Here is a 17,988-nt window from a genome sequence, read left to right on the forward strand (position 1 = left end):
CTTTGTGCCGCGCGAAGATGCTCTCTGATCAATTGGATTTTATCCACTGCTTCCTGAACCAAATCCGGTCCTAAGAGTCTTTTCTCACCCACATCATCCCAACATATAGGTGATCTCCATCTCCTCCAATGGAGGGCTTCAACAGGTGCCATCTGAATACTAGCCCGATAACTATTATTATAAGAGAATTCAATCAAGGGAAGATGATCATCCCAAGATCCTTTCAAATCCATAACACAAGCCCTGAGCATATCTTCTAAAATTTGAATGGTTCTTTCAGATTGTCCATATGTTTGAGGATGAAAAGCTGTACTGAACTTAAGGGAAGATCCCATTGATGAATGCAAACTGTCCCAAAACTGAGAAATGAACCGAATGTCTCTATCAGATACAATGACTTTAGGCATACCATGATACTTAACTATCTGATCAACATACAGTCTGGCCAACCTTTCGGGTGTCAGCCCGGTTCTAAGGGGTATAAAATGAGCTGTCATTGTCAATCTGTCCACAATTACCCAGGTGGAATCATTGCCTGAGGTAGTACGAGGTAAAGCCGACACAAAGTCCATCGTAATCTCCTCCCACTTCCATTCTGGGATGGGAAGTAGTTGCAGTGTTCCAGGTGGTCTCTGATGTTCTGCCTTAATCACCTGACAAGTTAGGCACTGAGATACATACTGAGCTATTTCTCTTTTCATATTATTCCACCAGAAATTTGATTTCAAATCCTTATACATTTTCGTACCTCCAGGGTGCACAGAGTAATGAGAGCTGTGAGCTTCTTTCAAAATTTCATTTTTCAAAACAGTCATTCGGAACACAAATGCAGTTACCAAACATTAAGGTACCATCATTGTGAATTCGAAATTCAGATTCAGATCTTTCTTCTAACTTATTGCTGATTTTACGAAGTTCTGGGTCGGAATCATGAGCTATTCTGATTCTTTTTTGCAATGTGGGCCGAACTTGGAGTGTTTCCATCATTACCCCAAAGTTTGGACCACAGATTTCTACTTCCGCTCTTCAGAGGTCTTCTAAAATATGCTTCTGAGAAGTAATCAAAGTTGCCAAATTCACAGACGACTTCCGACTTAAAGCATCAGCTACCACGTTAGCCTTTCCGGGGTGATAACTTATGGTTAAGTCGTAGTCCTTCAACAATTCTAACCAACGCCTCTGGCTCATGTTAAGTTCTTTCTGAGTAAAAATGTATTTCAGACTCTTATGATCAGTAAAGATTTCACACGGTTTTCCATACAGATAATGCTTCCAAATTTTTAGAGCAAACACAACGGCTTCCAATTCCAGATAATGGGTCGGGTAGTTCTCTTCATAAGTTCTCAACTGGCATGATGCATACGCAATCATTTTGCCATTCTGCATTAGTACACATCCTAAGCCTTTCTTCGAAGCATCACTGTAAATTGTAAATCCCATTCCACTAACAGGCAGAGTTAGGATGGGAGCAGAGACTAGCTTTTGTTTCAATTCCTGAAAGCTCTTTTCACAATCCTCAAACCAAACAAATTGTCCCCTTTTGTGTCAAACGGGTCAAGGGGCAATTATACGCGAAAAGTCCTCGACGAAACGGCAGTCGTATCCCGCCAAACCTAGAAAACTACGAATTTCAGGAACATTATTCGGTTTATTCCACAACATTACCGCCTCAATCTTCTTTGGGTCTACAGATACTCCGTCTTTAGAGACCACATGACCCAAAAAAGAGATTGAGTCGAGCCATAATTCACACTTCTTCAGTTTCCCATATAGCTTCTCTTTTCTTAAGGTCTCTAAGACAACTCTCAGATGATGCTCGTGGTCAGACCGACTTTTAGAATATACCAGAATATCGTCAATAAATACAACCACGAACTGATCCAATAATGGTCTGAATATTCTGTTCATCAGGTCCATAAAAGTTGCCGGGGCATTTGTTAATCCAAACGGCTTGACCAGAAACTCATAATGGCCATACCGAGTTTGCAAAGCTGTCTTTGGAACGTCTTCTGACTTGATTCTCAACTGATGATAATCTGATCGAAGGTTGATCTTTGAAAACACACATGCCCCTTGCAATTGATCAAACAAGTCATCTATCCGCGGAAGCGGATATTTGTTCTTTATGGTGACTTTGTTCAATTCTCTGTAATCTAGGCATAACCTCATACTTCTATCTTTCTTCTTAACGAACAAGATTGGTGCTCCCCAAGGTGAAACACTGGGTCGCACAAAACCCTTCTCTAACAGTTCCTCCAACTGACTTTTCAATTCTTTCATTTTCAAATGTGCCATACAATATAGGGCCTTAGAGATAGGCGCCGTTCCAGAAGCTAAATCAACAGTAAACTCAACTTCTCTGTTTGGAGGTAGACCTGGAAGTTCTTCAGGAAATACATCTGTAAACTCCCTAACTACGGGGATATTCTCAATCTTCATATCATTATCATTAATCTCAACTACTGATGCCAAGTAAGCTTCGCAACCTTGTCTAAGAAGTTGACAAGCTTGCATTGCAGACAAAACTACACTAGTCTAGTGACTAGTGAGCTCGACTCCCTTCAAAACAAAACTTCTCCTCTTTAGGGATTTCAAAATTTACTACCTTCTTATTGCAATCTACGAAAGCATAATGGGTTGACAACCAGTCCATTCCCAAAATCACATCGAAGTCAGACAACTCAAGCAAGATAAGATCTGCTAACATTTCCCTATTTCCAATTCTAATAGGACACATCTTACTAATTCTGTTAGCCAAAATTTCCTTTCCTACTGGTGTACTAACACACAAGTCATAGTCAAGAGGTAAAGTAGGTAAACAATGTAGTGCAGCAAAAGTAGATGAAACAAACGTGTGTGTCGCACCAGAATCAAATAATGTATGATCATAAGAGGATGCTATAGGCAGAGTACCTGATACTACTGTGCCAGCGGCCTGAGCATCCTAATGAGTGAGCGTAAGCTTGTGCCGGAACGCGAGGCCTGTCGGTTCTTTGCAGCCCTTGAGAATTAACTGGTGCAGCTCTGCTCTGAATAGTCTGAGTCTGAACTGTCTGAGCTTGAACTGTAGGCGTCCCCTGAACTGATTGGGCATCGCTCGCTGGATGAGGACACTGCGATTCTGTGGCCTACCTCGCCACATCGAAAACAAGCCCCGGTATTCCATCTACAAGTCTCAGTAGGGTGGTTCTTCCCACAACGTTCACATTTAGGGGCAACTGATTTATTCGGTGCTGACTTATTCTGATAGCCCCACGATTTCCTTGCTTTCTTCTAGGCTCTTTAAAAGCAGGAAGTTTGGGCGCTTGCTGATTCAGGGCTGATCCCCTAGGAGCTTGTCCTCCTTTGATTTCACTTTCTCTATTTCTTTTCTTCTGATTAGCTTGAGCATAGGCTCTTGCTTCCTGATGAATTGCTTCAAGTTTCTTTGCCCGTTCCACCAAATCTTCATACGATTCCAGGGTAGTAGATCCAGCTATCCCCTTCTTCAGATACATAGCTAATCCAAATTCAAATTTATTCCTCTTTTCTTCATCGTCAGGTACCAAAGAAGGTACAAAGCGTGCTAGCCTATCAAATTCCACGTCATAATCTTCCACAGTCGTATCTCCTTGCACCAACTGTGTAAACTCCTGATGCATACGGTACAGAGTACTACAAGGAAAGAATCTCACAAGAAACTCGGTGCGAAACATCGTCCAAGTGAAAGGTCCCTGATGGTGCTCATACTTCCTCTGAATTCCTTTCCACCAATGAAGGGCTCTCCCTTCCAACATACAAGTAGCATATTTGACCCTATCTTCATTTTTATTGCAGTTCCTTGCCTCAAAGGCCTTTTCAACATTCTCCAACCAGGACTCGGCATCATCTGCCGTAGTCGATTCCTTGAAAACTTTTGGTGAAAGCCTCATAAATTCGAAAATTCCAAACACTTGGTGTGGCTGTCCTGCCATTGGTGGTCCTTGAACTTGCGGTTGCTGTTGCGGAGGTTGTTGACGTTGTTGATTTGCCAATCCAATCATGGCTCTCATGAAATTTCTCATCTCACTCCTTTCTTGTTCAATATCATCTTGAGGCGATGGTGCCTCAGGATTCTCATTCGGTGCTTGGCCTCCCTGATTCGGAGGGTCCTGAACAACTTGCTCCTCTTGAACCCCTTCGTCCTGATTTTCCTGAATCTCTGGCTCTTCTTGAGCCACATTTTGATCTCCTCCAATAATGTCATGGAGGACTCTAGTACGGCTCACTCGAGTTCCACGACCACCACGACCTCCTCAAGTTGCCATAATCCTAAATCCAATAAAACGCTTGATCAGAATACTATCTAAAGCATAGTTACATACATATAATAATACAAACAATTCCCATTTGGAGCTAGTATTTATCACATATATTTCTCATGATTCTTACCCAATTGCAAACTCGCAGGCTTCCAAGCGTCTCCGGGTGCATTTGAATTTCTAATTGGGCCGCGATTGCGTGACTGATTTATGTGTTATCAGGCATCCCCGAAACACACAAACCCATTAGGCGCTTCGTAATTGCTCCTTATCTAAATCCCCAGATCTCACAATCAAAGTCCTTTGTTCAAATGATTCTACTTAGGGACCTAAAGCCTAGGCTCTGATGCCACTTTTCTGTCACGCCCCAAACCCCCACCCTGGGTATAGGACATGACATCGTCGTACACCTGCAAGACAAGTCCCACAAATATACGAGGCTACATAGCAATAACAGAAGTAACCTGGCATTTCATAACTAAAATATTAAAGTCTCAATTAATGCGAACCCAACAAAGTCAAATCAAATCTCAACTCTCCCCTGAGTCAAGACAAAATAAAATAATTAAGTTTTTACATCTTATTCAAAGAACTCACTTCCTAATGAACTGAAAAATAACTAAGCTAATCTCCAAGCCAAAGTCCGGTTCAAATGTTAAGCGTCCTGTTCCTCGTTAACCTCATGAGGGTCAAGACCTGAAAAATATTATATAACCATAGTCAGCTGAAAAGCTCAGTACATAATAAAGCAGTACTCTAAGTACATATCTAAGCATGCCAAGGCACAATGGGGTCAGATAACAGAATCAAAACTGAATACTGAGGTCTCAACTGATCAAATAGGCACAAAGTAGATATAAGTGCTTGTCAAATATGGTTATGAATTAAAGGTGCAATAAAGCAATTCAATATCTAAGTTCTGGTCAAAGTCAAAGGTTTTCAGAAGTCAAATACACTTCAGAATCATCGGCATGGTCCAGAAGACATGTTGCTTACACTGACAGTCCACGGTGTTGGAACTAGTTCCTCAAAGTTCAGATACAAGTCGACAAGGCCAGCGTTTTATCCCATTGACGGGCCAGAAGTTCCACTGTACTACCCCCACGGCGGGTTTCATAATTCGCCAATTGTACTACCCCCATATGGCAGGGTTTCAGAAATACCCAAGCCTCCACAGGAGTGTTCAGAAAGTGTCCAAGGTTCATATTTAAATTTTCAAATTTCAAAGCTGAATTTCATAACAATTATTTCAAAAGTTCAGATTCATAATGGTACGGTACTGAATAGGTAAGAACAAAATTAGGCATGCTAGACCCAAGGCCATTTCAGAAGTTCAAGGCATCAATACGGGATTCTAAAGTTAATATCAATTCAAAGTGTATAGGGTTTACAAAATACCCAAAGTAGTACGTTATTACGTACCTCAAAGACGGAAAGTTCGTTCTCCAAACTCGTCGAACGATTGAGTATTCTTAATTTGAATTATACAAAAACATCACATAAGGGTTCTAAAAGTAACCCCTAAACCGAAGAATCGAAGTCCAAAATCCAGAACAAAATTTCAATTTCCAGGCGGGTTCGAACGCCCGAACCAGATCTTCGGACGCCCGGGCACCCCTCTCGGACGCCCCCTTTGGGCGTCTTTGAGACTTTTTCCAAAATCCAACTCGGGTTTTTAAACCCTTCACATTTGGACGCCCGAATAGCCCCTTCGGGCGCCCGAACACCGTAAGGCGGGCGTCTGAAGTGCGGCTGGGTTTTTGACGAAAAATTCCAGATTTATTCCGATTTTGTGAAAACTTCAAAAATTCATATCTTGTTCGTTCGGACTCCAAATTGCGCCAGGTCGGATCCGATGGATTCGTATAAACGAGAGGAATCTGGCCAACCCGATTTCACTCTCTGAATTCAAACATACGATTTAAGGAAAGTCGCTAAAGATTCTATGTCGCATCGCCAAAACTCTAATTTTAGATGCACCTACATCAAAAGTGGGGACCTGAAGCACCAAATCAAACGGGCTATCACTCACTATCAAAGGTTATCAAGGCTCGCCCACTGTTGATTTTGTTTCTTGTCCAAAGTAGACAATTACAGAGGTATTGGTTTCTCTCCTATGGTCCTCTGGAGTTTGGCTGTCGGGGCAACCTGACAACTCTCTCTCTTACTTCTTGGCTTCAGTATTACTTTCAGTCTAAACAAGTCATCATCTTCGTCATTATCACTGTCGAAAACTCAGAAGTCAAACGCAGCCCCCCCTGAACATCGGACAACAGATGCAAAATCCAAGTAACAGGTCTATTAGTCTTGAGTTCGTCGGGTTTAAGAACGATGCTAATCCCAATTAGTTCAAGATCAGTTCTCATTTCTTTAACGAAATCAAACATCTAAATCGATTCTTATAAACCCTAAAACACTTAAGTTAGGGTTTGTAACATATGGAATCTTACAATAAACATAGATCTTACCTTGATTCGCGGCTTCGACTCCGAAATCACGATCTCGGTCTTCTCCTTCTCTTTCTCTAGGGCTGAACAAAATGTTTAGGGTTTGTTTGAGCCACAAAACGATATATTTATAGGCTTTCTTAAGAAGCCCTAATCAAAGCCAAATTCCAACTGACAAAAATGCCCCTTTTAATAAAAGGGGAAAGAAATTTTAATAGGGTATTTTGGGTATTTACATTTGTTGATCACGAAACATCATCAGTCCCATTTTCATGTTTAGTACACCTTTGGCGAAAGGCTTTTAGATTTAATCAGAAAAATTATAGCAAATATAAGAAAAAAATTAGTCTAGTATTTATTAACTTAGTTTTTTTCTTTGAAAAGTGACAATTTCATTGATACTATGAAAGATTCATTGGGGACCAGAGGTCCTGACTTGCATTACATAGAATCAGTTAAGGCTGGCCAGGGGAGTACTCCTAGGCCCGTAAGACCATCTAAAACAGAGACTACCCTATGCTATGAATATGAACACCACTAAAACTTCCTCCCAACCTCCACAAGTACATTTCAGCCCTCCAAAACCTAAAACTCTAGTGATGTCCCAAAAACTATTGGGGCCTCCCTCTTTTCGGAATAACTTCAGCAGCGTTTGACCTTTAAACGGCTCACCTATGCTGAGCACTTCTGCAACTCCTCCAAGATATGCTAGATTTGGAAGTCCGGCATCTTAATGAGAAGCTCTTCTGGAATTCGATCCAGGCGACCAGGGTTTTTTCTTTCAACGATTATTCCACAAGTCGGATGCCTACCATCTTATGAGCTTTCCAATTCAGTCTCCTCTTGCCTTTTCTTCAGCTAAAAGTAGTTTGAAGAAAGGGTGTTTAAATAACGGCGAGTGGGTTTCTTTGACCTCGCCTGTCCTACAAAGGCTGTAGAAGGTGAAGGGGCAGTCCTGGGCGTCTTGTTTAAAGATTTTCCACTGCTTCTGGAGGAGCTCTCCCACCATTTCTTTGTGGGTCGGGTCAATGTTGAAGGCCCTCTCCTCATCATAAGTCATCGACTTCATTCTCGTAAGGATATTTTCTAAAATTGTAATCTCCGTAAAAAACCGTCTGCTCCGTCCACCTGACCAAGAGGAAGAATCACCTGTATTGTCTCGAATATCCATTCCTACTTGTTAGTTAGATTACCCAGAGCAAGAGGAAGAATCGCTCAAAAAGCCGAGTGCTCCTTTAGGTTTCTTACTTCTCTTCAAAGTATTGTACCGGTGATGCCCTATAATTTCAAATCCAAGACCTTACAACTTCCCACTCCTCAATAAAGGAGAAAGATGTATTTCAGCACTAAAAGTTAATATGGCCCATTCCCCCAAGTCCCAGCATTAATGAAAATAGGTAATTCTTTAGCAGAGCGGGTTTTTCTCTCAAACCTCACGTCTACTGAAGGTAACAAAGGGGACTTCCTTACCCAAAAATCAATATCTTCTAGAGACTGGGGAAAAGACCCAATGGCTTATCCCAAAGCAAGACCTAACGTAGGCAAGTGGGATAATCTGCCCCTTACCCCTACTGAAGTGGTTCCAGATGATTTCTCCAAGTTGCTGATCAGCCTTTCGATTGATTTTACCACCCTAGCCCTAAGTTTTAAACCGAGAAGACTTGCCAGAATGGGTGTTCCTAACTCTTGAAAAGTTGCCAGTTTTAATATTCAACTTGGTGAGCTGATCTAGCCACGCGACTTTCTGCTTAAGGCCAAGAGAAACATTTGGTTCGTGCTCCGCCGTTGATAGGCTAGATTTTCGCCAGATCCTAGATCCCATCACCCCTTTCTCAGCACCTTTCTGAGGTTCAACCTTGGACGAAGCGCCAGGGATATTTGATTGGTTAGATTTGAAATTTGAAATCCGGCCGGGGTCCGAGGGAACCTCGGGAATCCATCTCTGAGTATTCGGGGGACCACCAACCGGAGCCGAAACTAAGTTATCCGAGCCTGCAGGCTATGAAGCACGGGTACGGGGTGCGGGTACGACACGGGTCCATGATTTTCCAAAAAAACCGGGTGCGGGTATGTTCGGGTATGCCGAATATAATAATATATTTTAATATTTTATTATATATTTATAAAAATTAAAAATAATAATTGGAGAGCAATCAAATAACAATAACATCACAAAATGGAAAATTCTAATATTACTCTTCATTTCATAAGTGATTAAGTTTCATATTTCATAACATGAGGCATCAATATATCATTCATTAGAAAAAAAGTCTATCGCCAATGTGTTGACCAGTAGCTGACAAGATGAATAATTTTTAGAGACCAAATTATGAGATTTTTTATACCGGACTTTTATGATTTAATAATGTTTGGATATGATAGAATTTATGAATTTTTAAAATTTGAAAAATACCCCACTGTTTGGAAGTTATGAAAGTTAAAATTTCGACCCGACCCTTTTTTTCGAATTTTGTACTAGAACAGGAGAGTTGACTTTTTTTTCCTTTTAGATTTGGGTCTTGAAACTATTTTTAATAGATCCAAATAGGGGGTATTCCGTTATTTACATGTAAATAGTAAAGACATTTACTTAAATGGTTTACATGTAAATTACATGTAAATACTAAGTACAGGAGAGGTGAGAGAAGAAGCAGGAAGGATTTACACTAGGTAAGAGAAGCAGGACGTGTCGGGTACGCGTGGGTGCTCACCCTAAACGCACCCGACACGCATCCAACAACCGAAATTGGGTTTTTTTTCTTTTTTAAATGGGGGTACGTACCCATGACGTACCCGGGGCGTACCCGAACGTACCCGCACCCCATACGTTTCGGGTACGGGTACGGGAGCCCCGAGAGAGTACCCGTGCTTCCTAGCCGGCATGAACCGATGAGGTCTCAGGCAACCGCCAATCCAAGGGGCTAGAGGGTTCAGAATTGATTGAACAATCATTTTTTCCGGAGACTTCTATCCCTATGGAGTAAATCTGGTTCAAAATCCTAACCTTGACAAAGGTATCTGAAAAATTCCTTCGGGGAGCTAGAATTTTGGCCGAGACAACAATGCTCATACAGTGCTGATGATTTCCTTCCATTTTTGTTTCCATGACCTTGCCAAAGAGACTCCCTATAGCCTTAACTGTTGATACTGCCCAGGCATGTAATGGGATGCTGTAGAAGTTTACCTATAGGGCTTCCTCGCCTTGAAGGAACTCCTTATTCCAAGGGGCAAGAGAACGCAATTGGGATCCCAATGCTCTAGGACCTTTAGTGAGGATCTTAAATGCCTGCAGTTCTGAATCAAACATAAAAAGAAGTTCGTCTTCCACCAAAATACAGGGGCATTGTAAAGATGGGATATCTCAGAACTTTTGTGCCCATAACCAAAGGTCCTCGAACGATCCACTGAGGTTCTTCTTTTTCCCTATCAAACATGCTTTTAGTGTATCCATTCGTATTGCCACTTCACTACCCGAAATGGCCAAGATTGAAGTTCCTCCTATCCCATGAGAGGAAATTGTACTAGTGTCAGGTCATCGATTGCCCTCGTCGCAGCCTACCTCCAGGGAAGGTAAAGGGCTAGAGCGGGAAACCCATTTGGAAGGGCTCCTACTCCGTCGACACCAACGACAGTTACCCCGCCATTTAAAGTTGAGATACTTACAGGGAGAGCAAAACCAGTACCCAAATCTATTATCTACCCCTTGCTTAGTCCTCCCTTTGAGGTCACCCCCGCCCTTGCCCCCCCCCCCCGCAATCGATTTTACTATAGCTTGTTTGCAGATTATGCAATTTTTCCGCCAATTGAAATTTTGGTATTGGTAGTAGAAACACTGCCAATCGTCGAGCCATCTTCTCCCCATGGATGCCTCTTAGGAAACTAATAACTTATGCCTCGCCCCCTATTAACTTAGTTTTCAAATGCTAAATTTATGTCATATCTTCATATGTTATGCTTTATGGGATGAACGAGTACAAGACCCATTTATACTTGTACATGTCACCAACAATATTCCATCATTTTATTATTGTTGGCCTTAAATTTAAGCTACTTCGTCATACCCTCCTATTTGTTTTTCGTTCCCATCTTTGTTAAAGTTCTTTAAAATTTGTGTATTTCATCAACAATCACTCTTATACCTCATGCATTTCATCTAATTTGATACAATGTAGCATGTATACAGTTGTATATTGTTTATCATTTGTATTCTATTGAAATTTTGTATCATATTAATGAATATTTGGACTTCTGGTGGTTTTTTCCTTCAGCACTTCATATGGCTGCTGCTAATGGGCATTTTAACATCGTGGAATATCTTATCAAGAATAGAGCGGTGAGTAGATGTTATATGTGGATTCTTTCCTATGTCATAGTTCAGAAATTGAATTTGTTGATAGCTAAGTGTGTCACATGATCAAGGATCAGAAAATCTGTATTGATGCGTATCAGCCAATATGCCTTCAATTTTTTTTATTTATTTTTGGCTTAAGGTCTAAAAGATCACTACAAATTTTCAATTACAGATTCCAGTTTATTTTATTTTTTTGTTTTGTTTTTTTTGGCATTGCTTAACAAATTTCTATGTTTTGAACTTATTTTTTTATAATGTTTCTAGTGTGTTGGCAAGCCTGTCATGCTTCCCGTCTGATTGTCTGTCAATTTCTTTTCTGATGCTTGAACTTTATATAACAATTTCAGCGTGCAATAGACTAAGACAAGTAAATAAGTGATACATTAGAAGGTAATAAACAAATTTATACAAAGGTATTATGACAGTACAATTTCGGATGGTAGTATATTGTATATTAGTATAGGTTGTACTGTACAGCAGTATTAGAAAATCATTATTCAGATTTTAAGCAGTAAATAACTAAATATGCAATAATAATGTACTATTCTATTATGTAGTTGCTTACCTCAAAACACCCGAAAGAGGTACCAGACAGCTAGAAACTGTTAGCATCATCATCTTCATCATAGTCATCATTGCATCCATACCCTGAGGTTTAGGTTGATGAGGGAAGTAGTGGGCCCCAAATCAGAGTCAGGATCTTGTGATTGTTGATTTATGAGTCGGTATAATACATTGCAGAAACTTACCTGTACAGGTATTAAAATATGCAATATCACCGTAACTACGAGTCTTGTAGTCAACAACTTTTGAAGTTCCTATTGCAATGCTATCACTGACACTTGAAATGCTGTCAGTATCATTGTCTATCGTTGTCAACCAGAATAGTATTCATTGTCATCTTAATCATAAAAGCATGCAGGTACACTGACATCATCATCACCACTACCATTACCATCTGGTGGGGTTGCAATAGGCGTAGAACTACGGCTATTGATGTGGCTAATGCTTCATTCTCATCGTCATCATCATTAACCTATTCATTATGGGAAACTACTACTTTATTAACCTTTGGGCTCTGATGGTTGCAGGTCTTTCATTTCTTTATTTAACCATTCATTTAATCAACAACCCAAGCACGATCTTTCCCTTCAATCCATAATTTGAACATGTAGTCCAGGTTGATGGAGTTAGCTTCTCATCATATATTCGTCCTCGCCTAAGGTGTTTGGCACTCAATCTCATGGTTTATTGTACAAATATCAACTTCCCCAACCTTGAAGAGGTTAATCTATTCTTTGATTTGGTGTGGCCGAGGAAAATGTGCTACATTTCCTCTCACAATTAAAGGAAGAAGTTTTTTGAATAAGGGCTTTCTTAGCTGCCTTTCTTAAGGCCAAGGCCATTACACCCATTCAACAAAATGTCCACTAATCAACTATAAAATACATAAAAATAAATGCATAGCTTAATTTTTATGGATTATAATAAGATTTTAATGATTGAATATTGAAATGAACTTAAAGACTCTTACTTCGACCAACTTGTTGGACATCACATTAGGCAATATGGGTTGTAAATGACCCAACATACTCTTAAATATATTAATTTGTCTCAATCCAGCAATTTTATATTGGGAATTGAGAAAGATTCATGAGCCAAGCCTACTTCATTACTGATGTTAGAAATGAGATTAGGGTTAAAGAGAGAGGAATGGAGAGATAGAGAGTCTCCACTAGGGAGCTCCTCATGTAAATGATGTATATATAGGCCCCGAATAGGGCAACAATGTACAAAGACTACAATACCCTCTAAACTACAAGTAATGACTAAACTACGCTAATACATTATTCAACACTCCCCCTCAAGCTGTAGTGTATATACTATGGAACTCCCTCTTGCTACAAAGAGGGCTACAACAACCAACTAAAAATAAGAAAAAGTACAATAAGCTCATACACACATCTAGCTTGGTATAACACTCCCCAAGCTGGTGTGGTCATAATGAAAAGCATAAGCACATACATCTAGCTTGGTATAACACTCCCCAAGCTGGTGTGGTCATAATGAAAAGCATAAGCATCGAGATTAACAGCCATAAAAACGGAGCAGCTCCCCCTGAAGTAGCACAACGACAAGAGTAGTAAAAAAGGGCCTCCCCCCTGAATGAGAGCACGATGAACAAATCTGCATATCAACGAGAAATGGAGGGCCATGGCAGGAACCTGCAATGGTCGAGCGAGCAAAACAGGCACACCAAAGGCGCGCACAACGAACAACGACGAAGTAGTACTAGCTGGTAGAGACATTAGCTGGGTAGCACAACGCTAAGAGAAGATAACCACCGATGGGGAAACCATTCGAGGCAAGGTCGACGGGGAAACCGTCACCTTGAGAGAAGAAAAGACGAAAATTACCAACCAACGATGGGGAAACCATCGTCTGGTGACAAGGTCGACGGCATGAACATCGTCGCCTGAAGATAAGAAGAAAATGAGAAGATTACCAACCAACGATGGGGAAACCATCGTCTGGTGATAAGATCGATGGCATGAACATCGTCGCCTGAAGATAAGAAGAAAAGGAAAAGATAACCAACTAATGATGGGGAAACTATCGTCTGGTGACAATGTCAACGGCATGAACATCATCGCCTAAAGATAAGAAGAAGAAAAGGAAAAAGATAATCGACCAACGATGGGGAAACCATCACCCGATGAACCGACCAACGATGCAGAAACTATCACCCGGTGAGCCGACCAACGACGGGGATACCATCGCCCGGAGGATTGACCAATGATGGGGAAACCATCGCTCGGTGAGACTAGATCTATGGGGACACCGTCGCTTGTGAACCAACCAATGATGGGGAAACCATCGCCCGGAGAACTGACTAACGATGAGAAAACCATCGCCCAGAGATCCAACCAACGATGGGGAAACCATTGCCCAGTGAAGATAAGGCATAAAGCTGGAAAATTAAGATGAATGCGTAAAAGCTACGCCAAGAACATGAAGAGAAAAAACAATGGAAGTATGAAACTGACACGGGAAGAGTGGTGAAATACATCAAGGAGAAGACAACATGAAGAAGATGAAGAACAGAATCACCAACAATACTCCCCCTCGGGCAATACTACATGAGCCCGGAGACAACAAGACAAGAGAAGACAACAAGGAAGACACACCAAGACAACGCTAACACTCCCTCTCAAGAAAAGACAACAAAAGAGGACAACCACATGTTCAACTCTGATGTGGAGGACCTTCCTATCTGGAAACCATGCTCTAACAGGAAATTCTCTTTAGAAGGTGCCTAGAACCAAATTCGCCTAAAAGACCAGACCATTCCTTGGCATTCCTCGGTCTGGTTTGCGGAACACATTCCTTGCCAAAGTTTTATTACCTGGCAAGCTCTCCTTCAGAAGCTGTCCACCAGAGATTGTCTCTTCTTCCTGGGTCCCCAAAGACAAACAGAATGCCCTCTATGTATTAATGATGCTGAAACCATAGATCACCTATTCTTTTCTTGCTCCTACTTAGCATGGGTCTGGCGATCTATTCTTTGGAGATTCTCGTACAGTAGAAGGCAAAAGAAAACCCTTCTGCAAGAAGAGGCTTGGATCAGGGAAAATTTTAAAGGCCGAGGTCAGACTTCCACTGCCATCCGTGTTGCCCTATTCTCAACCATTTATCTATTATGGCGAGAGAGAAACAACAGAATCCATGGTAAGCCTCCCAGCCAAAAGCAGAGCATTCTGGACAACATCCTCATAAACATCAGAGAAAGATTGATCTGATTGATCTACTTTAAACTGTCAGATGTCCCATCAACTAGAGCAAGCACTGTAGCTCATCACTTCGGCCTCCTCGTCCACGTGTATTTCTCTTCCCCAAAACACTGTAGATGGGAGCCGCCGACACTGAATGAAATCAAATTAAATACTGATGCTTCACTCACCGTTGGTGCAGCGACCATTAGGGAAGTCATTCGAAACAACAATAACAATGAAGCAATCTACAACGGCATCAGAGTAGCAGTTGAGTGTACTGCAGGCATCCTATGGATAGAAACTGACTCCAAAAACACAGTTGAGATCATTAATTGAAACTTCACTTGTCCTTGGGGCAAGACAGAGACCCTCGGAAAAATCAAATCCAGCCTCAAAAGATTCTCCTCATGGTGGATTACTCATATTTGGCAAGCTGGAAACCAAGTGGCTGATTTCTTGCCGAAACCAAATTGTCCTTACAAAGGAGTTGTCATCGAACCTCACTCAGTTCCCCCTCCTCTTTATGATATTGTACTTCCTGACTACGATGGAGCAGCCCACTCTCCTGTGTAACTTCTTTCAGTTCCCCCTCCTCTTTATGATATTGTACTTCCTGACTACGATGGAGCAGCCCACTCTCCTGTGTAACTTCTTTTTCTTTAATGGATTCTGGAAGGGGTCTGCCTAACCCCAGCTTACTTATCAAAAAAAAAAAAAAAAAAAAAAAAACAACACTCCTCCTCAAATGCCTTCAACTTGCCACGAAAAGAAAACAATCAAGGCCCAACACCTCTCTTAGACTTTTGATCAAATACTTGGTGTGTGCCTTGAAGAAGAGCACAAAGGCCATAAAAGACAATGGAAAGAACTTCACAAACACAAAGGCCGGCAAAAAATATAGAAAAGAGAATAAAGGGAGTTGGAGTTGAGATTGGAAGTTTTGGGGAGTAGATCTAGGGTTTTGGAGAATACCAAAAGGGATTTGGGAAGAAGATTTCTTCCCAAATGAATTCATAAGAGAAAGAAAGGGAAGAGTGAGAGAGTTGGGTTGAGATTTGGGGTTTTGGGTGGGGATTAGGTTAAAGAGAAAGAAGAAATAAGCCAAACATAGGGTTTACAGCAATTGTTGAGAATTTTTTTGTTTGTTTTGGGGTTAGCGCCAAAGCCGTGATGGAGAGAGAGAGAGAGAGAGAGAGAGAGAGAGAGAGAGAGAAAAGCAAGTTACGATTAGGGTTTTGGGTTATACGAAAGAGAAAGAGAGGATAATCGCAAGAAGGGAATGAAATGCCGGGCGCAACATAGAGATAATCGCAAGGTAGGAGAAAAAAGGTTAATCGCAAGCTTAAGTTTCTGCCAAAAAAAATTAATCGCAAGCTGCTGGAGGAGATTTAATCGCAAGGGACATGCGATTATTAATGGCAAGAACAACTAGCATGCGATTACTCCTTTTTTTTTTGAAATATGACAAATTTTATTAATAATAGGATTACAGTCAGGACCAGGAGTCCCGACCTGCTTTGCAGATACTAACAAGCAATGACCCGGGCACACCCGAGCCAATTCAAAATACAGAAATTGAAATAACCTAACCTATTACTCTCTTTCTTTCCACCCCTTGTTGTCTTGACAACTCCCATAATAATCAAGTACCATTACATCATAATCTTTCCAAACTTACGTGTACAACATCATAATCTTTCTATCAGGTATCGAAGTTGCAGCCTAAACTCCTAAACTTCTCTTTCTCGCACGACCCTCCAGGAAAGGGTAGCAAAATGAGGGTATCCAGACAAGAAAGTCTAAGCGAAAAATAGAATCTCTCAAGCCATGACCAATGAATAGTATTCTGGTAATAAACAGATAATTTTCAAAACTATTAAACATATTAGCTATCTTGGGTGACCCTTAACAGGATTTACCATCTACAAGTTTTGTCAGTGACCTTCCATGCTTGGGGTATCTCGACAAATTTTACCTTCTCCCCTATTTTCCTTGTTTAAAATCTCACTTAATTAGAAGAAACAATAATCCTCCCTGTAAACCTGATCCCTCCTCATACGAGAACTACTCCTCATGATTCTTCCCTGGATTTCTTCCCCGCTTCTTTTTCTATAATCTTCTTTTCTTCTTTATCTCTAGCCGCCATTGCAAGGTACATGTCTTTGGTTGCTTCCAAGTTCTCATTATATTTAATCCCAAAGGCATCTCCCACCGAAAAGAAATTAGCAAACTCATTTGGGACAAGTACTGCACTGAGCAATTGTCCTGGGTTATCATCAACCCGTTTTTCATTACCTTTGGAGACCCTACCGAGCTCTTGAGGTTCCTCCGAAAGATAAACTTCTTCCTGCCCCACCTAGTTCGAGACAAGATCCACCTTAGATCGGGCAATCTCCAGATCCCTGATCGCGGAACTTCTTCCCTCCTCCCACAGGCGCCTGCGAGTGCGTCTCTTCCTTTCTACTACTTTGCTAAACATGGGGAGCTCAAGGAGGGGTAGGTTCAATTCCATATCACTTGTTGATTCAGAGTGATTAAGGTCAGTTCCGGCCGAACTGGAAGAAGTTCTCCTTAACTTAGCCCAAAGCTTCTTTAGCAGACTAAGTGAAACCTCACAAGGGGTGGGAGATTCTTTCCTAGCTAACTTTTCGTTATAGCGTAGATCCTTCAGAAGTTCAAACTTCAAAATCTCCGTCTTCGAAAGAGAATTCTTGGGCAGCAGGCGTATCTCCACCCCGACTCGGCCCCTTTGCTGACATGGCAGGCAAAGATATGTTATCAAAGTTTCAAAAAATCTTCTGGGAGTCTTCAACAAGTCTCCTCTTTCTGAGTTCCTCTTTCCTAACGATACCTTTCAATTTTCTTGTGAAAACAGATAGGCCCTCTCGAGTGGTCAACACCCACGCTTCCAAACTAGTATTTCTACGTTATAGGTTACTTTTTTCTACACGCGAACGCTGTTCTTTAGAATTTTTACCTCCGACATTAAATCTGTTTTTTACTCCTTAATCGCAAGAACTTGAGTTTTGAATTTTTTAAATCACAAGATCCAGCGAGTGAAAATCTCTGAGATGCGCAACACATACGCAGAGAGAGAAAAAAAGGGAGATCTCAGACAGAATAGCAAAGGGTTTTCC

The 17,988-nt window shown here is 41.1% G+C and overlaps 1 protein-coding gene across 1 annotated transcript in view; it reads left to right on the forward strand.

The window, feature by feature from the left end:
• Positions 1-17,988, forward strand: part of LOC143852874 (ankyrin repeat family protein) — a 61,158-nt gene that overhangs the window by 14,581 nt on the left and 28,589 nt on the right. The window contains exon 3 of the mRNA XM_077362512.1: positions 10,996-11,060. Coding sequence (XP_077218627.1) covers positions 10,996-11,060 — 65 coding nt within the window. The remainder of the gene's footprint in view (positions 1-10,995; positions 11,061-17,988) is intronic.

The sequence above is a fragment of the Tasmannia lanceolata genome, unplaced genomic scaffold (assembly GCF_043159265.1).
Source record: "Tasmannia lanceolata isolate RefF3 unplaced genomic scaffold, GAP_Taslan_0.1 ptg000019l, whole genome shotgun sequence".
Taxonomy (NCBI): Eukaryota; Viridiplantae; Streptophyta; class Magnoliopsida; order Canellales; family Winteraceae; genus Tasmannia; species Tasmannia lanceolata.